General features: G+C 48.4%; 1 protein-coding gene across 1 annotated transcript; it reads left to right on the plus strand.

Moving 5' to 3' along the window:
• The first annotated feature begins 4,467 nt into the window (after nt 1-4,467).
• On the plus strand, nt 4,468-27,673 carry LRRC4B (leucine rich repeat containing 4B). Its single transcript, XM_084805061.1, has 2 exons — nt 4,468-4,581; nt 24,733-27,673. Exon 2 carries the CDS (start codon nt 24,787-24,789, stop codon nt 26,728-26,730), a length of 1,944 nt encoding a protein of 647 aa, XP_084661187.1. The 5' UTR covers nt 4,468-4,581; nt 24,733-24,786; the 3' UTR covers nt 26,731-27,673.

The raw sequence follows: 27,673 nt of genomic DNA on the forward strand, positions 1-27,673 counted from the left end.
CAGAAGATAACATTCTTCTCAGCCAGTCTAAGCAACAAGTAGCTAACCTTGAGATTCTGCCAGAAGTTTATCTACGTTCCGTTGCGCAGAGCATCAACAAGTGATTCTCTGGGAACTGACATAGCTACCCCCCACCCCATCAGCTCAACAAACAGGCAAACAGGTACTGTAGACATGGGCAAGAGAACTGATGCACAACTGAGTGCTCGATATACAATGGTCTTCCGCATTTCCACTACACTCAGACCCACCTCTGCCTTGTACTCAGTCTTTTGGACAGATTACTTGTCCTTTGCCACACCTCCCATGGCAACTATTTTGTGGTGGTGGCCATGATAGTTCCTCAAATTGCCAAATGTGCCCACAGCCCAAAAAAGTTGTCTTCCCCATGGTAATGTAAGAGGTGGCAAATTGACGGTACCCCTCCACTCCCCCTGTGCGTTTTGCCTCTTATTTGCTAAGCCTGAGAGCAGGGCCTTTTCTGTGACATCTCCATTTTTGTACAGTTCCTCTAGGGAAGGGTGGATTCCCTACCTGTCATTCCGTAGGGGAATCCGCTAGGGATGTATGAAAGTCACTTACCTGTTTGCGGATTATGCTGATGCTGGGGGGGAGGCACTCCGTCCCTCCCCCCGAAATTCTGGCCGGGGGGGAGGCGCTCCGTCCCTCCCCCCCCCGAATCCTGGCTGGCTGGCTCTGCTCTGCAGGGATTCTGCGGCGCCGCCGGCCGGCTCCGCCAGCGGCTGGACATCTGGCTGCTGGCTAGCAGGGACGCAAATGGTGGCGACCGTAGCTGCCGCCGTTTGCGTCCCCGCAGTCAGCCGTGATAGGCTACGTAAATGTTTATGTAACCTATCACGGCTGATTAAAACAACAACAACGCACGTAGGCAAATGGCAGCGCCCATGGGCGCCGCCATTTGTGTTCCTTATTTTGGCACGTCTTAGTCTACATAAACATTTACGTAGACTACGGCGAAAATAAGGCGAATGCAAATAGCGTAGCATCTACGCTATTTGCGTTCCCCTTATTTTCGCCGTAGTCTATGTAAATGTTTACGTAGACTAAGACGTGCCAAAATAAGGAACACAAATGGCGGCGCCCATGGGCGCCGCCATTTGCGTACGCGTGTTTTTGTTTTTAATCAGCCGTGATAGGCTACGTAAACATTTACGTAGCCTATCACGGTGTTTTTTAAAATTTAGCCGTGATAGGCTATGTAAATCTTTACGTAGCCTATCATGTTTTTTTGTGTTGTTGTGTTTTTTAAACTTGGAAATGGTGGCGGCGGCAGCCGGTTGGAAGACCGGCAGCCGCCGCCGCCAGGAAGATCCGCCCCAGGTAAGTCCTGTCCCGGGGGGGGGCGGGGGGCTGTTCTGCCACTGATTTCGGGTGGCCGAATGCGCTGGCATTCGGCCTCCCCGAGATCCGTGGCGGAACTTTCGTACATCCCTAGAATCCGCCTGCGGGGGGAGGCGATCTGTCCCTCCCCCCGGAATCTGTCGAGGCTGGCTCCGCTCCATGTGGACCCCACGGAGCCGGCCTCCTGCTTCGCATCACTGCTGAAACTTGATACGGCTGGCAGCCTTTGCCGTGCCGTATCGCTGTAAGTAAGTCTCCAGACGCAAATGGCATAGTGGGCGCCGTTTGCAGCCGTAAAGCTGGTAGATTAGCCTAAATGCAGCCATAAATGGCTGCCGGCCGTATCAACGTAAGGCAGTGATGTGGAGCAGGCGGCCGGCTCCACAGGATCGACGCCAAGATGGATCCGACCTGGACGGATTCCAGCGGGAGGCGGAGGTGAGTGCTCCGTTCTGCCACGGACTCCGGGGGGGGGGCAGATTCTTTAGAATCTGGTCTCATTGGAGTCCGTGGTGGAATTCTCCGCCATCCCTAAGTTCCTCTCAGTGGTGCTGAAGCTTTTAATTGCAGGAGCCACTTTGGGAGACTTGAAAAGCAGGACAAAGTTTAACAATGCCTTTTAAAACAGGAAAGATGGAACTTGCTCCTGAAACACATTTAGATAGCAGTGTAAGGACCTTCCAAAGGCGGGGCCACCCCGGGCAGACCCCAATCAGCTTTTCAGAGGTGGGATCTGTAACAGAGCCAGCCCAAGACACTTCACTGCCTGAGGGATAAGATGGCACTCACATACCCCCATTCCACACAAAGAATCCAACCAGATTGGCAGTTGAATCTTTTATTTATTTATTTATTTATTTATTTATTTATTTAGCCTCCCATCTGGCCAGCTACCCGGCCACTCTAGGCAGCATACAATACTAATAACAAATTTACATAATCAAATGAACAACAACAACAAATACATAAGAAAACAACACTTCTCTAAAAAATCCTAACCCACCCCAAATGCCTGCTTGAACAACCAGGTTTTTAAAGCCGGTGGAAGCTCATCAAAGAGGGGGCATAGCAGAGGTCACTAGGGAGGGAATTCCACAGAGTGGGGGCCACCACAGAAAAGGCTCTCTCCAGCCCAGCTGTCCTGGCTGATGGGACAGACAGAAGGCTTACTGAGGCCGATCTCGTTGAGTGGCGTCCCTGGTGTTGTTGGAGGCACTCAAACACTGGCAACTGGACAGCATCCTCCACCATGCCTGAGGACAGCAGACTAGCTTAGGAGGCTTGGGGGAAGGGCGTGGGAGCTGCCACCCCATTGCCCCACTTCTCAGGATCTGCAGCCTGAGATGGATGCCTCCTTCTGCCTTTATGGTAGGGTTGGCAACAGCCCCCTTAAAGATGTCCAAGGATGGTTCCTGTTAAGAGTTACAAGATAGCAACCCGGAGATTCCTCCTTTACCTTTAAATCTCCAGCTGAATACTGAGACGAGGCATTCCCACCCCATCCCGTTTTCCTCTTGATCCTGTTGTTTGTCCTTCCACCTCCTGCTGGAATGAGCAGGATTCAAAGTGTGTCACGCAGGAGGGATCTGGAGCGGTGGAGCAGTGGGATGGGAGGGGCTCCGGTAGCGTCATCTTTATTTTCTGCCACTGATTTCAAGGTGAAAGGAGGAATCTCCGGGTTGTAACCTGACCACCAGGGTTCCTACAGCTGAAGACGGCCTCTGCTTGCTCTTGCTCAGTGGTAAACTTTGATTTTGGGGTGTGTGTGTGTGTGTGTGTGTGTGTGTGTAGGTTCCAACAGGTCTTTGGATTCATTATTTGATTTTCTCAACGGCAGCAGCCAGAGGGGGAGCACTTTCTCAGAGAATGAGTCAAGAGGCAAGGAGAGTTTCAGCAATCCCGTGCTCTGGCTTTTAATTTGCCAGTGAAAATTAATGTGCTGAAGTTAGCTAATGGTGTGTTAGCTTGAAGAACTGAGATGCTCCGGCGTATTAAAAACTGCTGTAGAGGGATCAAGTATCGCCAGGCAATATTCTCTCTCCACCGTGCTGCTGGCATTGGCTAATACACACACGCACGCATGCACACACACATCCCTAGCACTGATGTACTTCTGCCATCGTGTTCATGTGCACCTCCGTGGGAGTGTGTAAATCTGTAGGTGATAATGGCAAGAAGTCTGGCCTTTACAGCTGTCTTATGCAGCATTTGCTCAGACCATGGGCTACCTGCAGATGGGGAAGCTAATATGTTTAGCAGTCCTTTACGCCTCCCTGCTTCTACTGGGCTTGGCCTAAGCTGGGGCTAAGGCCTGTAAGCTCTTCTCAGTACCCGAGAAAGGGTGTTTAACAAGATTTTCTCTACATAGAATGGGATAAGAATGCCACTGGATTCTCATTGGGTATATCCCTTATTAAAGCCATTAGCTACCACTTCTCTGAGGGAACAAGGCTGAGGCCTATTGCAGATGAAACCCAGACCTGGTAACGTTCACACATGGGCATCTTCCACCTGGGCAAACCACCAACACTGCCCCCCACCTTTCATTTCCCCTCTCCGCTGCTGTTCGGTGCCAGATGGCCACCATTTTAATTTCCCACAATGGACCTGACATGGCATCACTCTGGGGCATTGTGGGGAATTTAAATGGCAAGCCACGCTAGGGTAAGCCTGCTGAAGGGCACTGGCACAGAAGGTGGGGCCCCCTCGAGCCTTCAGCCGGTGCTGCTCAAATCAGAGAACAAGCATGTCTTGCAGCTCTTTATAAGGGTCAGGCCTTACCACATGACCTGCTTTGGCCTATTGCTGATCAAGAAACTCCTTTACTAGTCTGGCTGCTTATACTTTGGCCAAAGCTAGGTAGCGGTACTCACATCGAATCCCCTCCCTGACGTGATTCAGCTTCAAGATGTACCATTAGGGTCAAGCAATGCGTCATGCTGAATGCCGTGATTAGGACATCCCCTTTTTTCAGAACAAACAGTGGCACCAAAACACATAGGGCAATTTGGGTTGGATCCAGATGTAGTCCCATCGAAGTCAGTCATGACAAACGTGCTCTCCGCTCAAAGTTGTGTTCTCTGATTCGTTTGTTTTCACTTGCAGGCTTTATTATTTTCAGGCTTTGCCTTCTTTCTTTGGCAGACAAACTCCAACCGCTCCACAAGGGAAACACGTCCCACCCATGAAAATGAGGCATTCCCCAAACAGGGTTAAAATGTATGTACGTATGTATGTAATTAAAATATTCTTATTCTACATTTTAACCATAAGAGCTAACGTGGTGGTTTTGTGGTGGTAAGAGTGTTCAACTTAAGGCCAAACGGCATATTACCTTGGAGGCATAGTTCTGGCCTTGAATGCAGGGTTTGGCCCTTGCTCTGGGCAGATGTGGGTTCTAATACATCCTTAGCCATAAACCTTACAGCAGGGCTGGGCAACTTGTGGCCCTCCAGATGGTTTGGCCTTCAACTCCCATCGGTCCTAATTAGGGATGCCCATTGCTGGGCCATCTGTTTCTTTTTTGGCTCGATGGAGTTCCATGGTGTGAACGACTTGCTGTGTGTCTGTGAGCCAGGCCGTGGGCTGTTCCCTGAACTCTTGAGAACGTTTTGCATTTTTAAAAAACGTTTCTGCGATTTGCATGAATTTCTGAGCAATTTGCGCAAATTATGGCTGAATTTGTGTGAATTATGCAGATTTGTCCATAACTTGTGCAAAATGCTTGGAAATTTGTGCAAATTGCAGAACCTCCCCCTCTCCGCAAATGTGCAAAATCCCCAGGAAAGCCACTGCGTTGCTGACTCTCAGCCGGTCGAGCTGGGCACCACAGTGAGAACTAAAATGTGTGTGTGTGTGTGTGTGTGTGTGTGTGTGTATGTTGGGGGGAGGGCGACCATAGGAGAAGTCGTCAAACCCCACCCCACCAGATTTCTCTTACATCCCTAATCCTAACCAGCATAGCCAATTGTGTGTTGTAGGCCAAAACATCTGGAGGGCCAAACGTTGCCCACCCCTAGCTTGTATACCGCCTTGAGTATATGAGTATACTTGGGAGGAAAGGTGGGATAAAGATAACCTATAACAGGGATGGCGAACCCTGAGTGCACAGGCCAGATACAGCCTCAGAAGGTCCCCACCCAGGCCAGCGTCTCCCCCATACCTCACCCCTCCTCTGTAGGGAAGGAAAAGCTCTTTTCTCCAACTAGAGATTATAGGTGTTCCCCGCCAAAAATCTCTCATCTCTGATCGCTGAGATAAGAGTGGCAAGGAAGGCTTTTCAAAAGCCTAGGTGTGATGCAGGGGAGCATTTGCAGTGTGTGTGTGTGACTGCTGGGGAGGAAGGACTAACTCTCTCCTCCCCAATGCTGTGATGCCCCCTCAAAAAACCACCAAACCAAATCAATTTTCAGATTCTAGAAAGATAGATAAGGTCTCCAAAAGTGTTGATAAAGCCAAATATTCAAAACAGCAGCAATGCGTTACCGGAAACAGTCTGAACTTGAGCAGAAGCCACTAAACAAGAGCATGTGCATCGATTCAATCAGATGAAAACCTTAAATACCACAGAACAACCTGAGAGAAAAGCAATGTTTTTAAGCCTGGTGCCTAAATGTAAGTAACACGGATGTCTGGGAAATTGTTTTGGGGAAGGGAGTGTCACAGATGGGGGTGCCAGGACAGAGGAGGTCCTACCTTTCTGGTGTCCAGCCACCTCACTTCTCATGGTGGGAGCACTCAAAGCACCACCCTCCCCTCCGCAGAAGATCAGGGAGGTTCGTAGGGGTCAAAATTGACCCGAACCACACAGATGCCGCTTCTCACCGGTGGCCGATAGCACAGAACAGCCTTCCTCAACCTGGTGCCCTGTGGATGTGCCGGGCTACAGCTCCCATCATCCCCAGCCAGCATGACCACTGGATGGGAGTTGTAGTCCAGCACATCTGGAGGGTGCCAGGTTGGGGAAGGCTGGCCGAGAGAGATGGCCATGTAGTTCAAAGGAAGGGGCCATGGCTCAGTGGCAGTGTATGCTGAGGATCTAGTTCGGGAGTGGAGAAACCTCTTCTCAGAAAGAACCATTGACCTGCAGGAAAGGTCCACTGGGGACTGCAGCTGATGGTGGATGGAGCCAGATCCAAAGCTAGGTGGGGTCAGACTCGAAAGTGGGTGGAGTTTGCAGGATTGCATAATTCTCTGTGCACACCCCACCCCATCCCTTCCTCCTCTCCCTCCTCTCCCTCCTTCCCTCCCCCGCAGAGGGCCCCACCCCTTTCTCTCCACCGCCAGTGGTTCAGTGGTTTCCCGGCTTTTGTGTATTTCCCCCCGATGCTACAGTTTTTGAAGTGCCTCCCCTAAGGCCCTAGTGACTGGCGGGAACTGCTTTTCAGCTAAAGTAGGCTGAAGTAGGTATTTGGGTCATGCCCCCTTTTGCCTTTGGCCCCGCCCACCCCGGGATGCGCCTCCCGAGAGCCTCTCTGAAAATGAATTCGGCACTTGGGCTGAAAGAGGATCTGCGCCCCTGGTCTAGCGAGGGAGATGCTGCCAAGGTCTGCGTGGAACTAGGCTGGCGACAGTCGTGCGTGCTCCATGGGGCCGCAGGTTGCCCACCTCAGGTGTAGTTCATTGACCAGGTGGAAGGTGATCCTGGAAAGCAGCTGCCTGTCAGAGTGGAGCAGCCTTCCCCAATGTGGTGCCCTCCAGATGCATTGGACTACACCCCCATCATCCCCAACCAGCATGGCTGGCTGGGGATGATGGGGTTGTAGTCCAACGCATCTGGAGGGCACCACATTGGGGAAAGAATGGAGTAGACACAGTACTTGACTACATGGATAAATCGTCTGACTTGCTATAAGGCAGCCTGCTGTTTGCCTAAGTGCCAACGGGCACCGCCGATATAAAGCCCGCACCGTGCAAATCCCGTGCTTATGAGACTCGGACAGGCTCAGGCCTTCCTCCTCCCCCTCCCTGTCTTAGGATGATGGTCAAAGTCTGAGTGCAGTGTGGAGAGTTGAGAAACGAAATGGAAGGGAATTAATTTAGGATGAACAATAAGATTAGGGAGTGAAAATCGGCAAAGAAAGGTTGAGAGAACTGGGCAGGTTTAGCCGGAAAAAAGACTCACGGGGAGGGTCGGCGCGATAACAGCCATCAAGCCATGTAAAAGAGCAGGATATGCGGTGCATATCGCCACTGAGGATAAAGGACAAAGCAAATGTGCTTTATTTATATTTATTTCTCATTTGTACAGAAAGGATTATTTCGGTCGCATCTTAGGAAGAGCTCTCTCGCTCCCCTGGTGGGTTCAGAGAAATAATTCCATAAACGCTGTACAAGCTCTCACACTGTGGCATGCTTGGTATGGAAGGTCCTCTGAGGGGTGCAGTTGTCTCAACTGGCAGGCGCTTGTATTTCCATTAGTGTGCGGTTAAAAAAACACACACACATAAGAACATCAGAACCTAAAAAGAGCCCTGCTGGATCAGACCAAGGGTCCATCTAGTCCAGCATTCTGTTCAAACAGTGGCCAACCAGGTGCCCATGGGAAACCCACAAGCAGGACATGAGTGCAGCAGCACCCTCCCACCCATGTTTCCCAGCAACTGGTATACATAGGCTCATTGTCTCTGGTACTGGAGGTAGCACATAGTCATCAGGACTAGTAGCCATTGATAGCCTTCTCCTCCAGGAATTTGTCCAACCTCCTTTTGAAGCCATCCAAATTGGTGGCCATCACTACATCCTGTGGTAGCGAAATCCATAGTTTAACTATGCGCTGTGTGAAGAAGTCCTTTCTTTTATCTGTCCTGAATCTCCCACCAATCAGCTTCATGGGATGACAGCAGTTCTAGTATTATGAGAGAGGGAGAAAAAGGTCTCCCTATCCAGTTTCTCCACACCATCCATAGTTTTGTACACCTCTATCATGTCTCCCCTTACCCTCCTTTTTTCCAAGCTAAGCAGTCCCAGCATAGTGTACGCTGTAAACCCATTAGAGATGTAACTGTGACATTCCACTATAAAATAAGTCAACGAATAATGAATACCTCCTAAAGCAGGGGTGTCAAACCTATTTCAGCCTGATGGCCAGATTCCGTTTTGGAAAAGCTCTTGGGGGCCGCATTCTAGCAGTGGGAGGGGCCAAAGGGAGTGGGGCTATATTTCAGCTTAACCCTCTGACGGCCAATCACTAAGCTTTAGGAGAAGCATTTCATTTGTTTAGAATTGGGGTGGGGGATGTGAAAAAGCTGGGAAACCACCAAATGGTTGGTGGTTGGGGTGTGGCTTCAGGGGATTCCTTGAAGGCTGGATGGGAACCCCAGGCAGGCACCTCCAGACCTGAGGTTGTACACCCTTGTCCTAAGGGAAAAGATGCTTCCTGTGTCTTAAGGGGCCAGTGGGTTTGGAGGTGGAAACTCAGGTATAGCTACAAGGCTCAACGCCCTTCAAGCTAATCAGAAGGTTTCTGCTCATGCTGATGTAACCTCTGCCTGTGTTGGTCCTTTGCAGCTTAGCTGGAATAAACTTTCACAGATCTGAATTTAATGCACTTTCTTTAGTTAGAGCCACAGCTATACATACAGCAATGCAGCAATTGGCTGGAAAGATTTAGAGCAGCCTTCTCCAAGCTGGGCTCCTCCAGATGTTTTGGACTAAAACTACCATCAACTGTGATGATTGGCCCTGCTGGCAGGGGCAGATGGGAGCTGTAGTCCAGAACATCTGGAGGGCACCAGCTTGGGGAAGGCTGACATAGGTAGATTGCTAACACAGGAACAATACAAACAATGGTCCCTCTTAGTCCAAAGAGAAATATGTAAGTCCTGCTTGCAAACTCCTGCTGTGTAGTTGGACACTCCACTGTTCCTCTGGTTCACCAAGGTGATGGACCCTTCAGCTATTCCTCTGAGATCGCTTCAGTCCCAAAGCAACAGCACAACAGCAGCAAATGGCAACTTACAAATTGCAGCGTGAAGGTCATAGGCCTTAGATGAGATAGGAGCCTATAATTATTATTCAGCTCTCCTGCAGAACAAGCTGACTGACTTCTTCGTTGGGATCTCCATCACTGGGAAATCCGGCCCTTTTTGGGCTCGCTGGAGTTCCACGATGTGCTTGCATTTGCGATCCGAGCCGCGGCTTTTCCAATAACTCTGGGGACTTTTTGCGGATATTATTTTTGTGTTAGCTGTAATTTGTGCAAATAGAGATTTGTGGCAATTATGGCCGTAATTTGTGTAAGTTACAGCTGCAATTCGCATGATTTGCACAAATTACAGCCAAAATTTGCATGATTTGGACAAATTGCGGCCATAATATGCTCAAATTGCTGCAGCCATAATTTATGGAAATTTAAAAAAACACACATCAAAAATCTGCTAGCTGGCCTGACTTGCTGCAGGCTGAATTGGGCCAGCTAGTGGAAGATGAGCTGAAATCCAGGGGGCCGAGCCAATGAAAGCTCATCGAGCTCCACCCCACGATGGGATTCCTCCAACATCCCTACTTCTTCCTTGCTCTCTCCTGAATTAAGAGTCCTCCCCTATTGGTCTAAACTAACCAATTCGTGGGGGTTACATTACCCAGTACCACTGCTGCAACGCCCTACCACCCTGTGCAACAGGCTGGCCAACTATGCTCTGGTGTGACTACATGCACAGGAACCCAGAAATACTGGAACATGTGAACCTGTTCATTGAGGTCATTGCCTGAAACCCTGCTCTGGTACCTCATTCAGAGGTTCAAGAGGCAGCACCTGTGGGCGGGGCCTTGTCCCCGGTGGCACCTCTAAAGTGACACACCCATCCCAGAAATAATTTGTTTGGCGTCTACTCTTTTCACCTGAAGGCACCAAGTGAGCTTCTCATTTTGTGAGCTTTAACAGTGATATAATTATCTCCTGTATCCTAATGCTGCTGCTGCTGCTAGGCTTTGCTTGTTTAACTTGCCTTGTGCGCCACTCAGTTGATTGGTGTTAGATAGCTGCTTCTGGATTGATCTTTTAATTTATTTTATCTTGCATTGCATACGTTCCAGCTGTTCCTGTTTACATCCTTGTTTTCTGATAATTGTCCCTGGTTAATCACTGTCCCCATGTTGGCCTTTTGCGGAGGGGAGCCTTCTTCGTGTGACTTGCTCTGGTTGTTTTCATCCTTTAGGACAGAGGTATGCAACCAGCGCCCCCTCCCAAGCCTTTACTGTGACCCCCCAAAGGTCCTCTGACCCTCCCACTGCTGAATTCCTCCACTGCCAACCATCCCACCCCCTCCCCCAGAGATCCTCATACAGATCAGTCTTTCCCTGCAGCTGCTAGTGGCAAGGAAAGAGCTATCTATATCACGGTTGCTGTGATGTGTGTGAGCATGTGTGCACGCACAAGCGCATGCAGTGCTTACAACTCCTGGCCCCTGAGCCAACATCACATGCAGCCCTCAGGGCTGTAAAGGTTTGTACACCCCTTCGTTTGGATTTAGCTCCGCCAGGTTTTCTAGAACTTAAATCTCCGGTGCGTTTATATGCATTAGAAATGGGTCTCTAATACATATAAATGCACATGCATAAACACGGACTATGCAGTGTGCAGCCTGCCATTTCACTGCAGATGCTGAAGCATATTCTGATAATATCTTCTAGGACAATAATGGGTTGGATGTTTCTTCTTTTTTTAGCAGAGCTTTAGTCAAAAGAACGTATGCTCTCTTTTGGCTTTGAAATCAGCTGTACGTGCGTAGGTTCTCTTTTAAGAACCTCAAGCGAACATGCAGGGTTGGGTCCTACTTCGAGGAGCCCCACTGCAATCAGGACTAACTTCATTCCCATTGATTTCAACAGGGTGCACTCTATGTTCAGTTCCGTTCGATCTTTATTTGCTTAAAACCAAAGGTCACTGCAAATCAGGATAGACGAAGGGGGGAAACCGCAAAACAAATCTAAGCATGACTGCATCTGGGTCCAACCTGTGGAGATTAGGGGGCGGAGCCAGTGGCAACATTGACATTGGGGTCAGTGGGTGTGGCTCTGTGCACACCCTCCATGCGTTCACTGAACGCGTGGAGGAAATATCTGAAGGAGGCTATAAAAAGCACCAGATCTAGGATCAAACCAGTATGCTTCCAGCCTCAGAAGGGTTGCCATCATAACCAGGGAAAGGGGTGGTGGTGCCTTATTGGGTGTCTCTTAAGTAATCCTCAGTCCCTTATCTGTGAAATGGGAATATTAATAGTCTAGCACATGGGCTGTTAAGAGAATACCGGAGAGCTAGTGTAATGTAGTCTGGTAGATAACAGATGTGCTGTGAACCAGAACGTACCCTTATCCCTACTTAAAATCTCACCTCTGCCATGACATCGTTGAGTGGTCCTTAGGTAATCCATTACGTCTCAGCCCTAGCCCAGGGTGGGGAACGTGTAGACCTTGAAATGTTGTTGGACTCCAACTCCCATCAGCCCTAGCCAGCATGCCTAATAATCCAAGATGATGGGGGTTGTAGTCACATCTGGAGGGGCCCAAGTTTCCTACCCCTGCCAAAGCCCCTTCCCTCCTAGCTGCAAAGTGGGGACAATACTCCTGGTCTACTTTACAGGGTGGTTGTGAGGATTACTTAGAAAATGACGTTGAAGCAGCATGTTATTCTTATTTGTACCATCACTCTCAGCGTTATTCTAAATATAATACTTTCAAGCTGATTAACGATTAATGATGAAATACCTTTGGCCCCTCATTGAGAAAGGGAACCACGGTATGAGGATGATTTGTATGAGCAAGGAATAATATCTCTCCCTGGGGAGAAGCAGAGTACCAGAGGAACAGAGATTTAAAAACTTGTAATTTTCCACACACACCCATATTTTTCTCTCTCCCCACACAATTCTAACTGCCTAGTGTCTAATTTGGATTCCTGACGGGGGCATTGTCTTTTTATGATCAATGCTGTTAACCTTCCCTGAGCCCTTGTGGTATGCAGGGCAATAAATAAAAATGAACACATAAATAAAACCACAGACTAGATACTTGCAGGCCAAGAGCTGGCTGGCTGGGGAGTTTGCATGTATATTTGAAATTTGGCCCTTTTCACGCCTCTGCACGGCTCCCCGTTGTATCAATACCGCCCTCTCCAAAGTCTTACTTTCTTGCACTTTGGCCCTCTTTGCTCCCCTGCAGCTCACAAATCCTCCCATCCCTATGCATGGGGGGGGGCAGGGGAGAGAAAGGAATTACCTTTCCTGCCCCTCATGAGATAATCGGTGATTTTCAACATTCCATGACTGAAACTTCCTTCCTCAGTTGCTGAGATCGTCATGATATCACAGCAGACTTTGTTGCTGTTCAGTCGTTAAGTCTAGTTGTTGGTTAAGGAGAACATGCAGGCGGGTGACAGGTAGATTTCTAATGATTTATGCCATTGCCTAATCAGACCCTTTCTTTCATTACTCAGCCACATTGGCCCATTGCCTCCTCCACCCTCCTGCTCTTAAACCTCCTGCCTTCACTGCCCTGCCATCACTTGCCCCCTGCCTCTGCCTTCTGCCTTATTTGCCCAGTTTCCTTCAAATCCCTGTGTCATCAGTCCCTTCCATGCCCACCCCACCCCACATGTCCTCAGAGCAGCCTTCCCCAACTTGGCACCCTTCAGATACGCTGGACTACCACTCCCGCCAGCCCCAGCCAGTGTGGACTATGGTCAAGGATGACGGAAGTTGCAGTCCAAGAACATCAGGTCGGGGACACCTGCCTCAGAGCCATGCAATTCATATGAAACATAGGAAGCTGCCTTATACTGTGTCAGACCCTTGGTCCATCTAGCCCAGTACTGTCAACACTGACTGGCAGCGGCTCTTGAGGGTTTCAGGCAGGATTCTTTCCGTGCCCTACCTGGAGTAGCTGGGGATCGAACCTGGGACTTTCTGCATGCAAAGCAGGTGCTCTGTCACACTGAGCTACAGCCCCTCATTCAGAGTGTGGCCTCCCTGGCTTCTGTCATGCTTGGCTGTGCCGCCCTCGGCCAGCTCAGGCCTTAGTGAAATTCTTTTCAGGCTGCAGCTTGGCCTAATGGCTTGCCTGGGGGGGGGGAGTGCATGTGGCCATTGGGGGACGAGAGTGTTCAACTAGTAGTCAAGGATGCTACTTGCGCAGATATACAGAGACATGGTGCAAGGACTCATGACATACTGTGGTGCATGAGGCAGGCCTGGCCCAAGAGATTTTGCTGCCTGAGGCAGAGCAGGAAATGCCCCCCCCCACCGCCAAGTCAAGGTGCATAGTACCCAAAGTTAGATGAATTATTTTGGTATATGTAGGAGAAAATGCCATGAGCACCTCTCCCCCTCCAGTAGAAATACCATAACAACAAGGTAAGTAACTAACAATTTCCTGCCCTTTTATGACATCCAACATATGCTGCCTGAGGCGATTGCCCCACTCTGCCTCATGGTAGGGCTGGCCATGATGTGAGGACACTCTGTTGTAGTCTTCCCCAACCTGAGGCTCTTCAGATGTTGTTGGGCTACAGCTTTTGTCATCCCTGACCATTTGCCATGCTGGCTGGGGCTTATGGGAATTGTAGTCCAACACATCTGAAGGCTGCTGTATTGCTTTTACACACACACACACACGGCCTCTTCCCCCCACTAATCCCTAATCCCTGTTGCCTGCTCATCCAGTTTAAGTGTCTGGACAATCCAAATATTTATTTATTTCTAAAATCCTATTTTGACCATTCTAATCCCATCAGTGCCGAAGGGGGAAATAATCTACCATCATTTCCCCTGTCCTTCCCCTGGCCACGCTCTACACTTCCATTTTTCCAGCTGCCAAACATAACCTAGGGACCCGATGGAAATTGTTTTGGATCATGTCCCATGCAAGAATTTTCATGAAACTGCTGCTGTACACCCCGCAGTTGGAAATTGTTTCACAACTGCGGAATGTGTACACACAGCCCTGGAGAAGGTAATCCCAGCCTTCCCCAACCTGGTGCCCTCCAGAGGTGTTGGACTACAACTCCCATCAGCCCAGCCAGCATGCCTAATAGTCAAGGATGCTGGGACTTGTAGTCCAACACAACTGGAGGACACCAGGTTGGGGAAGCCTGGGATAATCTTTTAACTTCTTCAGACCTTCTTATTTGTAATAATAATAATAATAATAGTAATAATAATAATAATAATAAAGTTTCTAGCCCTCAATATTTTTGGAACGCATCCACCATTTTTTAAATGTGTTCTATTTCTGCAAGAGCACCCCTCCACCCAATCCTGAGTAGGCATGCATAGGGTAGCACTGTTAATCTTCCATTTGCCGAGCTTGTGTGGCAAGGGGTATTGTAAAGACATGTAAAAGGTCAGCATCTTCCAGAAATGTTCTATGACCTTCTCATTTGGGCTGGCTTTTAGTAGCCAGTATGAGGTATTTTTAGTATGGTCTAATATGCAATAATATATTCAATGCATTCATTTACCGAACCATTCTCTTCCCTTCCTTGACAATCCGAGCTTGGCATTTGAAGCCAGAAGTGCAGGAGGCAGAAGATATTTAGTGGTGCCACTAGAACTGGACTTCGGGGCCAAAGTCCAGGGCCCCATACGGTCCCCTAAATGACCACCTACAGAGAAGTAGGTGATGGGCCAGCGGCAAACAGGTTGCCATGAGCATACCAAAGCTGATGCTGCTTACCACAGCATCCTTTCTTGTGTCTTATTTTCAAAAACACTGTATAGGCAGGGGGAGGCTGTCTGGGCGTGTATATAGTTACTGATGCTCCTTTTATTATTTTTACTTTTAAATATGCATTAACCTTTTCTACAGCAAGAAAATGTTTCTTATTCACAGGTAAATGTGTTTATCATCAGGGCAGCAGAAGCAAACTCCATTTTATTCCTGATGGTGCTACGATTTAAGTCAGTTTAAAAAATGCTGAACTACACATGCTTGGCGTATTTGTTTTTTTTCAAAAGGGCATTGGCAAAGACTTCTGTTGTTGTTCTTTGCTGTAACGTATCGGGCATGTCGAAGCATGGAATGATGCGGGGAGAAGAAAAATGTTAATTGTGTGCTTCAGAATTGAAGTAATACACATGGCCGTCTAAAAGGGTGGGCGTAAGACCATTTAGGGCACAATCCTATGTGTGTTTAGACAGAGAAAAGTCCTACAGCTCCCAGCATTCCCCAGCCAGCCTTATGACGACAGCAGAGATCTAGGCAGTGGGGGACCCTGCTGGCACTGGGGGGAGTTGCAGTGGGGGGAGTTGTGCACAGGTGCTGTGCAAAGCTGGGGGCTGACCCTTCACCTATTGGTGAGGACACAGTGCAGGCAATGCAGCCCCCAACTGAAGTTGCAGATGGAGCGCTCTCCCAGGCATCTCAGTCAGAATGGCTTCGCTGCGCATGAGCTTTCCCCAAGCCCATGCACAGCAAAGCCTGTCCTCAGCCAAAGCTCCAGCCAGTGCTTCAGTTGGGTACCAAATGATGTCAAAGGCGTGGCCGTGTTGGTGATAGTGGTAGCCATGCCCCTTAATATCATCCGGCCTGCCAGGGTCCTTGGAGAGTCATTTGCCCCCCCCCACAACTGTTCCCCACCCCTATTCTAAACATCACTTCACTTTCTCTTTTTTTTTAAAAAAAAAAACCTTCTTGGAGCCAAGAAATATGTTGCAGCATTCAGAGACGAGTGGAAATGATCGCTACCTTCCGATCCACACATTACTGTGGGAAGTGGGGATCAGGTCAGTGCGTTTTGGAATTTGCAAAGATCAAATTCCTCAGGCATCCCTAATGTGAGGTTATGCATCTATCCTGAGCCCTGGGGTTGTGGAAGGATCTAAGTCCAATTGAATAACGACACTGCTCAATCTGGCATGTCTTTGTTTTCGCTTATGATATGCCTAGGAGTCCTGTTTACAGGACAGGAGTCATCTCCAGTTTTCTGGAAGTGATGGACTCGACCTTGGGGGAGCTGGGGGTGGCGACGGCCGACAGGAAGCTCTGGCGTGGGCTGGTCCATGAAGTCACGAAGAGTCGGAAGCGACTGACCGAATAAACAACAACAACAAACCTGTTTACAGTGTCACTGGCTCAGAGCTCCAGAGATTCCACCAGGGCCAGGTCCAACGGCAAGGTCAATGGTGGTCCACAGACTGGGAGGTCCAAGGAAAAGCAAGGTTTACAGGGGCAAGACAAGTCTGGGAGCTGGGGCACTGACGTTCATCTATCGCTGTGTGCCTGGACCGGAAGGCTTTTAAGCCCAACACTTCAGAGCCCCACCCTGAACACAGTTCTGGGCCATCAGGGCCACCTGAGGAATGGTTTGCCCACGAGTAGAGCCCTTCTCACAAGAATGCCTGTGCTCATGAGGCATCCTTATCCCTCACAGAGGCACTCTTGCATCTGGTAGCTAGCTGAGCCTGCACCTGTAGGCATCTGCCCTTCCTGAGGCTAAGTGGCCAGTGTCTACCTCTCAGTTCGGGGAGGGGTGAGCAGAAGTTACTACGGCTATCTCCCCCATAGGCCTAGGATCCCCCTGATCTGTCTCTAGTTCCCTTGTCACAGGAGGCTCCTCCATGATGCTCGGCTCAGGGGAACTCTAGCTCATCCTCGGAAGAGGAGTCCTCCAGAGGAGACATGACAGCTGGAATGCAGAATTCCCCACAAACACTAGGTTGCACTGAAAAGGACCTACAATACTGAAGAAGGGTGTGCAGTTTAAACAGCCTGGAATTCAGTGACTTTGGATACAGAGATGGTCAGTTCAGGAGAGATTTAACAATGCCAATTCTGTCTATGAAGATTCTCCCACTGAAAAATTCTCAGCTAGAGCTTTGGACATTTGAAATTTGCAGCATTTCCAGTTTTGCATTCGAGGTTTGAATAACCTCTGGTTAGCTAATTTGTCATCATTGTCGTCATCAACGTCACCATCAATATATTGTCTTGGGGGTAGGCAACCTGGTGCCCTCCAGATGTTTGGACTATAAGGGAGCAACCCTGTGTCCCCTAGGCAGCATCTGGGGGGGGGACACATAGGATTGTTTGGTTTCCTGACTCCAAGCTTGAAGACAGGGCTCTGCAAATCCAGCAAACCATGCTCCCCTCCCCTCCCCCTCCCCCTTGCAGCCAGTGCAGAGAGAACTGTGCCGGCTACCTCTCCGCACTTGCAAAACAGAGCACAGAGATGGGAAAAGGGGGCATTCCCAGGGGTGGGGAGACGAGGAGCCCACGGTGGCAGCCACATGACAAATCCTAATTCTGTCATCTGCCCATCAATGCAATCAGATTTTGTTTTGTTTCTGAAGTTGCGCAAATTTGCATTTGCACAAATTCCCCCCAAAATTCACATTTTCACGCTTTAGCCTATTGGAGGAATGCACATTTTTTGCTGGGTTTTTAAATTTTGTGTATTTTTTTATGATGAAATTTGCTCAAAATTCGGGAAAGTTAGAAACACTGGTCTGCAAGTCTGTGGAATCCACCTGACAGGGGAAAAGCCGTTCTACTGCAGAATCCGCAGGTTGGATTCATGAATATCCAAACTCATTTGGTTTCCTTGCAGATTTCTCCATCCCTAGCCAGGGTACATTCCATAGGATTCCTCCCTAACTCTCATAATGGCCAGGGATTATGGGAGTTATAGCCCAAAACATCTGGAGGGCACCACATCTGCCTCCATCTGGCTCCCCTTTCCCTTGTGTCTCCCCTGTGTTAAATGTTAGATTCCAAGGCTGCAATCTTATTAGGCATTAATGCACATTAGTCCAATGTGCACTTGGGCTAATGCACATTCGCTCATGTGTGAGTTCGCACAAATCTCCCCCCAAAATAATAAAAAAAAAAACCTGGTCCGCACACCTGCAGAATCCACACGTCTTGGAAAAAGGCGGTCTGCTGTGGGATCTGCAGGTTGGAGGATTCATAGGAATCCAAACTCATCTGAATCTGTTGGGGATTTCTATGACATCCCTAAACCTTATAGCCACTTAGGGCGCAATCCTATGCATGTTTAGACAGAAGAAAGTCCTACAACTCCCAGCATTCCCCAGCCAGCATAGCCCGGGAGTCCTGGGAGTTGTAGGACTTTCTTTTATTGTCAATATTTTATTGACTTTCTGGCTTATTCCCAGGGGTGTGTGTGTGTGTGTATGTGTGTGTGTATGATTACAGCGTTAGACTTGCTGGCATCTCTGTGTTGTTCTGACGTTCACAGGCATCCAAGATGAAGTCTGGTAAGCTTTCAGTGGTCAGATGCTGAATACCATTGAGGCCCTAAATGCTCTTGATTGCCAGCTATCAAATCCTGAGAAATACTCAGTGCCATTGCATGTCAGCAACCAACTCCTGCCAACCATCAGCTCTCAGATACCCAGTCCTGAAATCAAATGTTTTTGTGTCAGCTCTCAAAGATTGGAGCCAAATGTTGATCGGATGATAAGTAGAGAAAACTGCATAACCAGAGAATATCTGGTGAATATTCCACATCTGGGATGAAATTTGGGGAGCAGGTTAGGTGTGTGTGTAATCTCCCACCTTTTTTTTCTTCTTGCAAGGAACCCAAGGCGGCTTACATGGCCCTCCTCCTCCTCCTCCTCTCCATTTTATCCTCACAACAACCCTATGAGGTAGGTTAGGCTGGGAGTCAGTGACTGGCCCAAAGCCTCCCAGTGAGCTTCATGGCAGTGTGGGGACCAGAACCCAGATATCTCAAGTCCCAGTCCAACACTCTAACCACTACACCACACTGGCTCTCAACTCTTTTTTTGGCTAATTACACTTAATGATGTGCTAGTGAGCCCTGTGTGATCCCTCTCCAGTATCCCAATGCTCTTTACAATAAGGAGCCACCAGCATTCCGGTCACCGTTCTTAGCAGTGGCGTGTCCCAAGGAATATAACTGCCTGCCAAGCCCTCCCTCCCTCTCTCGTTTATTCATCCAAAGATCCCACACGCTTTTCTGCCGATCCTGACCCAACTTTGGCTTCCTGTCCTTGCCCTATGTCTGGTTAACAAAAAACATATTGTCCACTGTTGAATGTTTCAACTTTGCCCTCTCCCTCTCCTTCCTTTTCTCCCATGCCCAGCAGTGTCCGGGAATGTAATTGCTCCAGCAGAGCCAGTACTTCTGCCGGACCACAGAGCATCCTTATTGAAGCTGGCTGTGCAACCTCGTTTTCACCCCAGTCTCCCCCCCACCCCCGACATTCCTCCTGCGATCCAGCCAGTTTTAACGTTCCTTCCAAGAAACATCCGGCACATCAACAGTAACTCATTATAATTGTGATTACTTTTCATACAAAAGGTCCCGGGTTCAGTTCCCAGCATCTCCAGCTAGGGCTGAGAGAGACCCCTGTCTGAAATCTTGGAGTGCTGCTGCCAGTCAGTGTAGACTGGTGGGGAGGGGGAACCTTTGCCCTCCAGATGTTGTCGGACTCCAACTCCCATCAGACCTAGCCAGCATAACCAATGGTGAGGGAGAATGGGAGTTGTGGTTCAACAACATCCGGAGGGCTACAAGTTGCTCACCTGTGACTTAGACTTGGAATAACACAGAGTTTTTCAAGTCAAACAGACAATGGAGTCACAAGTCAAATCAAACTGTGCCCCAACTATATCAAACCCAGTTCTGGGACTCACTGGACACTCTGTCAGGCTTGACAACATGTTCTCTCTGGGCAAATGTGACCGATTAGGTGGTTCATGATAGAGTTGTACAAAGTTATGCATGGTGTGGAGAATGTGGATAGGGAGACCTTTTTCTCCCTCTCTCATAATACTAGAACTCAGGGTCATCCCATGAAGCTGATTGGTGGGAGGTTCAGGACAGAGATAAGAAAGGACTTCTTCACACAGTGCATAGTCAAACTGTGGAATTCGCTACCACAGGATGTAGTGAAGGCCACCAATTTGGATGGCTTTAAAAGGGGGTTGGACAAATTCCTGGAGGAGAAGGCTATCAACGGCTACTAGTCCTGATGGCTATGTGCTACCTCCAGTATGAGACGCCATATGCCTATGTACACCAGTTGCTGGGGAACATGGGTGGGAGGGTGCTGCTGTGCTCATGTCCTGCATGTGGGATTCTTTTGGGCAGCTGGTTGGCCACTGTGTGATCAGAATGCTGGACTAGATGGACCCTTGGTCTGATCCAGCATGGCTTTTCTTCAAGCAAAGGGCTGGATGCGCCTGATCTCATCTGATCTTGGAAGCTAAGCAGGGTCAGCCCTGGTTAGTACTTGGACAGGAGACAGCCTGGGAATCAGGCTTCCTGCACTGAGCAGGGGGTTGGACTTGATGGTCTCATAGGCCCCTTCCAACCCTATGATTCTGTGATTCTATGATACTTTATGTTCTTATGGTCAGTAGAACATCACTGAATAACTGAGTTCTTCATTAACAAAAGGCCTGAAGTGAACCAAAAGTTGGTCCTAAGGAAAGAGGCATGGGTTTTAAAGGCAAATTACTGTTACTTATAGTTCTCAGATTTGTATAAAGTTGGGAACAAATGATCTATGCAAATTTAAAAGCTCTACATTTCCTGTTTGTGGTGCAGCTGCTCCTTCTCTGGCTGACGGATGGGGCCAAGCTGTTCTCCTCCTTGCTGCGATGCCCTTCGTGGGAGCCAAGGGGTGCAACCTCCCAGAGGCCCTTCGTCTACTGGCCCATGCCAGAGGCCAGACTTTGCTTCCCTTCTCCTCTGCAGTCCGAGGGCAACTGCATGACTTGAAGTTCATGGGATCTAAGTGCAACTCACCTAGTCTGGATCCTACCCAATAAAATATACAAAACACTCAGCACCAGTCAAAGCCATCAGTAGATTAAGATAGCCAATCATGCTACAATCCACTAAAAGCCTGGGGCAATGATGGGGTTTTACTTGGTTTCTAAAGGTCAGCAGAATAGATGCCAACCCAATGATCAAAGGACTAAATAACATGAATTGGTTGACACCTCTACCCTTAGCCCATAAGCTTAAGAACACAAGAAGTAGTATTATGAGAGAGGGAGAAAAAGGTCTCCCTATCCAGTTTCTCCACACCATCCATAGTTTTGTACACCTCTATCATGTCTCCCCTTACTCGCCTTTTTTCCAAGCAATCCCAGCTGTTGTAACCTTCCATCATAGGGGAATTGTTCTAGCCCTTTGATCATTTTACTTGCCCTTTTCTGCACTTTTTCCAACTCCACAATATAATTTTTTTATGTTTGGTGACCAGAACTGTATACAGTATTCTAAGTGTGGCTGCACCATATATTTATATAAGGGCAGTATGATATTGGCAGTTTTATTCTCAGTCCCTTTCCTAATTATGCCTAACATGGAGTTTGCCTTTTTTACAGCAGCCGCACAAAATGTTGGGTCGACATTTTCATCAAACTGTCCATCACAACCGCAAGATCTCTTTCTTGGTCGGTCACTGCTAGCTCAGATCCCATCAGGTGATACTTGAAGTTGGGATTTTTTTGCCCCAACGTGCATCACTTTACACTTGCTTTCATTGATCCGCATTTGCCATTTACAGTAGATGTGTATTCTCCCAGTTTGGAGAGATCCTTTTGGAGTTCTTTACAATCCCTTTTTGTTTTAACCATTCTAAATAATTTGGTGACCTTGGCAAAGTTGGCAACTTCACTGTTCACTCCTAGTTGCAGATCATTTATGAACAAATTGAAAAGCATTGGTCCCAACACAGATCACTGTGGGACCCCACTATTTACATACCTCCATTGGGAGAATTTACTATTTATTCCTACTCTCTGCTTTCTGTTCTTTAACCAGTTACTGATCCATAAGAGGACCTCTCCTCTTATTTCATGACTGCTAAGTTTGCTCAGGAGTCTTTGGTGAGGGGCTTTCTCAAAAGCCTTTTGGAAATCCAAGTAAACAGTGTCTACCGAATCACCCCGTCTACATGTTTATTGCCACTCTCAAAGAACTCTCAAAAGTTAATGAGACAAAACTTACCTTTGTGGAAGCCATGTTGATTCTTTTTTTGGCAGGGCTTGTCCTTCTATATGCTTATTAATTTTATCCTTAATAATGCTTTCAACCAATTTACCTGGAACAGAATTTAAGCTAACTGGCCTGTAATTTCTCGGATCCCCCCTGGATCCCATTTAAAAAAATGGTGCTACATTTACAGAGTACAGAGGCTGATCTTAGAGACATATTGCATATTTTTGTTAGAAGTTCAGCAATTTAATATTTGAGTTCTTTAAGAACTCTAGGATGGATACCATCTGGGCCCAGTGAGCTATGTACTTTCAATTCGTCAATAAGGTTGAGAACTTCAACTTTTGTCACCACTATTTGCCTCAGTTCCTCAGACTCCCTTCTTGAAAATGTCAGTTCAGGCACAGGTATCTGTCCTATATCTTCTGCAGTGAAGACAAATGAAAAGAATTCATTCAGCTTCTCTACAATCTCCTTATCCTCCTTTAGTACTCCTTTAACTCCACTGTCATCCAACAGCCTAACTGGTTTCCTGCTTCTGATATATTTAAAGAATTCTTTATTGTTGACCTTGATGTTGTTAGCGATGTGCTCTTCAAAATGCTTTTTTGCATCTCTTATTGTCTGCTTGCATCTCCTTTGTGCAAGCTTGTGCTCCCTTTTGTTTTCCTCACTTGGGCAAGACTCTATTTTCTGAAAGAAGCTGTCTTTTCTCTAATAGCTCCCTTAACACTGCTTGTTAACCATGCCGGCGACCTCTTGGACTTGGTGCTACCTTTCCTAACCTGTGGTATACATTTTAGCTGAGCTTCTATTATTGTGGTTTTGAGTACCCTCCAAGTATTTTGAAGGGATTTAACCCTCTTGACTCCCCCTTTCAACTTCCTTTTCACCAGTTCCCTCATTTTGGAGAAGTTTCCTCTTTTGAAGTCAAATGTGACTGTGTTGGACTTCCTGGGCAATTTCCCACTTGAATATATATTAAATCTGATAGCAGTGTGGTCGCTGTTTCCAACTGGTTCAACAACATTTACATCTCATATGACTTTTGTGGCATGGTAGCCCAGTACCCAAGATCAGTCACACTACTTGGTACTTGATCATGTGTGCATAAGTGTATGTGAGTATTTGAGTGCCTGCATGAGAATACAGCTGGAAGGTGCTATGAACAGAGTGTGAGACATGAGCACACATCTCTCACAGCCTTGCTGGATGTTTGTGGGCCAGACGCATCCTCTCAACTTCCATTCTCCATATTTAAACATTATAATGGTGTACCTCAACAGGTTGTTATGAGAGACAAATGAACAGTTGCACATTAAAAGCGATGCTGTACATATGTACCCTTTTGAGAAGGATTTTACTTTTGTTTTACTTATTAAAAACATAGAACCATAGCATGGAAGGGGCCTCAAAGGTTATCTAGTCAACCCCCCTGCCGATGCAGGAAGTCTGCTGCTGCAGCATCCCTGATAGGCAGCCATCTGGCCTCTGCTTAAATATTCTAACAAAGGAGAGTGCACCACCTCCCGAGGCAGTCTGTACCACTGTCACACAGGGTGATAAGTTGCATGGGGAGCTTCCACGCAAGGGGTGCAGAACTTTCACCCCATGGGCCAAATCCAGCCTACTTGGAGTCCCAATCCGTCCCTTCCAGGGTTCCCTAAATAGCCACGCCCCCATCCCCATGCCCCACCTCTTCCCCCCTACTGCCAATCTTTTGCTGGTTTCTTGGCTTTTGCACAGTCAAAGAGTTGTTATGTGAGACACATGACTGCCTGCACAGTAAAAGAGATGCTGTGTATATGTACCCTGATTTGGATTGGGATGACTATATGTGAGTATGGGGGAATTTAAACATTCCCACCCAGCCTACTTCCCCCCTTAATTGCCCTGACCACCCTCCCGCTCCCCGTTCATGTGTGGAGATCTAAGGAAAAACCTCCCTCCATTGGTGTCAATGGAGTTCTTTCTTTCGTTTAGCCCCTGTGCAGGGGGGCGAATTTAGGGTGAAAGCAGCTGAGTGGGAAGGTCCTCCCCCTGTATTCATGCATGGTGGTCCCAGTCTGCATCGGTGCCCCATGCACTTACACAAAAGTAAGAAAAACTAGCACAGCTTGTGGTAATGAATAACATGAATTCATTATATAGGGTTGGATCCAGACTTTCATCAGAGTACACCTGTTGAAATCATTAGGGCTTAAGTTAGTTGTGACTAACTTAATCCCCATTGATTTCCATGAGTCTACTCTAATCAAGTCTGGATTCAACCCATATTGAGCAAAGAAGTACTTTTCTTGGATTATCTTGAACGTACCGCAAATCCATCTCATTGGGTGACCCTGGTGTTCTAGCACTTCTGACCCGTAATCAGACTCCAAGATCTAGTCTCAGATTCTGGCTTATTTCTCCTTCTCTTTGTTTCTCATTCCCAGTTTCTAAGGACCTGAGCATCCGCCCTGCCATTCACTGAAGCATGAACATTGGACATGGCCACCCGACGATGCACTCGGAAGCCTTTGCTGGCACCCGGAGTCTCTAGAATGGTTTGGAAGCATCTCATCCTCTTCTTCCTCTGGCTGCCATCACTGGTTTTGGGTGGAGCCTCTCCCACCTCCTGTCCGGCTGCTTGTTCCTGCAGCAACCAAGCCAGCCGGGTCATCTGTACACGCCGGGAGCTGGTGGAAGTGCCCGAGAGCATTTCAATCAACACACGGTACCTCAACTTGCAGGAGAACACCATCCAGGTCATAAAGACTGACACTTTCAAGCACCTTCGTCATCTCGAGATTTTGCAGCTCAGTAAGAACCTCATCCGTAAGATTGAGGTTGGAGCCTTCAATGGCTTGCCCAACCTCAACACATTGGAGCTGTTTGACAACCGGCTGACCACTGTCCCCACGCAGGCCTTTGAGTACCTCTCCAAGTTGCGGGAGCTGTGGCTGAGGAACAACCCCATCGAGAGCATCCCTTCGTATGCCTTCAACCGAGTCCCTTCCTTGCGCCGATTGGACCTTGGAGAGCTCAAGAAGCTGGAGTACATCTCGGAGGCAGCTTTCGAAGGTTTGGTCAACCTGCGCTACCTGAACCTGGGCATGTGCAACCTTAAGGACATCCCAAACTTGACGGCCTTAGTGCGGCTGGAGGAACTGGAGCTATCTGGGAATCGCCTGGACATGATCCGGCCAGGCTCCTTCCAAGGGCTGACCAGCCTTCGCAAATTGTGGTTGATGCATGCCCAGGTGGCCACCATCGAACGCAATGCCTTTGATGACCTCAAGTCCTTGGAGGAGCTCAACCTCTCCCACAATAACTTGATGTCCTTGCCACATGATCTCTTCACCCCCTTGCACCGCCTGGAGCGTGTCCACCTGAACCACAACCCTTGGCACTGCAATTGTGATGTGTTGTGGCTCAGCTGGTGGCTCAAGGAGACAGTGCCCAATAACACCACCTGCTGCGCCCGGTGCCATGCCCCACCAAACCTAAAGGGGCGGTATATTGGAGAGCTGGATCAAAGCCATTTCACCTGCTATGCCCCAGTTATAGTGGAGCCCCCCACTGACCTTAATGTGACTGAAGGGATGGCAGCTGAGCTGAAATGCCGGACAGGGACCTCCATGACGTCAGTCAACTGGTTGACGCCCAATGGGACACTGATGACACATGGTTCCTACCGGGTGCGCATCTCTGTCCTCCATGATGGCACGCTCAACTTCACCAATGTGACTGTTCAGGACACAGGACAGTACACCTGCATGGTGACCAATTCAGCTGGCAACACCACTGCTTCAGCTACACTCAATGTCTCTGCTGTGGACCCGGCCACCACAGGATACACCTACTTTACCACGGTGACTGTGGAGACCATGGACTCAAGTCAAGAAGAATCCATTCCGACAAAGAAGGAGCCTGGGCCAACCCCATCGCAGGGCTGGGGCATGACTTATTCCACCACGTCACTGACCCCGCGCAGCACCCGTAGCACCGAGAAGCCGTTCACCATCCCAATCACCGATGTAGCAGAGAGTGGCATGAAAGACCTGGACGATGTCATGAAGACCACCAAGATCATCATTGGCTGCTTTGTGGCCATCACCTTCATGGCCGCTGTCATGCTCATCGTCTTCTACAAGCTCCGCAAACAGCACCAGCTTCACAAGCACCACGGGCCCACGCGTACCATCGAGATTATCAATGTCGAAGACGAGCTGCCCGCTGCTGCCGGGGCTCCCGGAGACAGCCACCTGGCACTTCCTGCCATTGAACATGACCACCTCAACCACTACGCTGCTTTCAAGGCCCACTACAACAACAACAGCGGTGGCGGACCCCTTACCTGTGGCTCCAAGAACCCTATGCTCAATTCCATCCATGAACCTCTCTTGTTCAAGAGCAGCTCGAAAGAGAATGTCCAAGAGACACAGATATGACGGCCAAGAGACCCAAGCAACGGGGAATACTTGCGTGGTGGGAGGGTGGCGGTGGATTCGTATGTGTGGTGGGGGGAATGCTGAGGAACAGCTCCTTCCCCCTCCCACCAAAACAACAACAACACACAGATCTTTCCACCACAGTGGCAGATCTTGGATGCCAAGTTCCCAGTGGACACCTTTGGTTCTCACCAATTTAGCCTTTTACGTTCTCTTCTTTTTCTTTTGCAGAATAAGGTACTACTCTCGCCCTCTGCCTGATCTTTCCCCCCCTTTCTTTTCTCCCCCCCCCACTTCTTTTCTTTACTTATTTTTCTACCGTTCTCCCTTTACATTGGAGACTTTTTTTATACAGATGGGGCTGTTTCTGTATCCAACTACCTGCTGTATTACTTTAAAAAGAAAGAAAGAAAAGAAACAAAACAAAACAACAACAAAAGAAGGAAGGAAGGAAAGATCACCCTGATTTGTTTTCCTTTTGACGTCATGGGAATAAACTTTAGGAAGAAAAAGAAACCCAAGCGAAATGGGAGAGGAGGAGGGGAAAAAAATCTTATTTTGAGCTGCTTTCCGTCAAAATTCTATTTTCATCCAAGCGGGATATACAAAATAAATAAATTAAATTAAAGAGACGGAAGGTCATGGTGGTGCCAGGGTTCCCCCCCCTTTGGAGCACGTGGGGATGCCAGGCGCACAGGGTTTGGGGAATTTTTTATGACTAGTATTATTACTATGGGATGGCAGGCATGGCCGGTGTGCCCCCAAGAGACACAGGGGTGTGGAGGTATTTTTTAATTTGTAATAATCTGGGGGTGGGAATGCGGGATTGGTGGGGACTGCACTTCCGGCCGCAAAAAAGAAAAAAAAAAAAGGCCTGTTGATTCCCTTGGCATTTTGGGGTCTGGTCTGAGTTTCCTATTTTAATAAAATCCATAAAGATGTT

The sequence above is a fragment of the Heloderma suspectum genome, chromosome 6, assembly GCF_057233095.1.
Source record: "Heloderma suspectum isolate Gila_16-S chromosome 6, 16-S_ref, whole genome shotgun sequence".
In the NCBI taxonomy this organism is placed as follows: Eukaryota; Metazoa; Chordata; class Lepidosauria; order Squamata; family Helodermatidae; genus Heloderma; species Heloderma suspectum.

Excerpts from the sequence above, each read along its gene's own strand:
- LRRC4B (XM_084805061.1), top strand. The coding sequence starts at position 24,787 with ATGGCCACCCGACGATGCACTCGGAAGCCTTTGCTGGCACCCGGAGTC.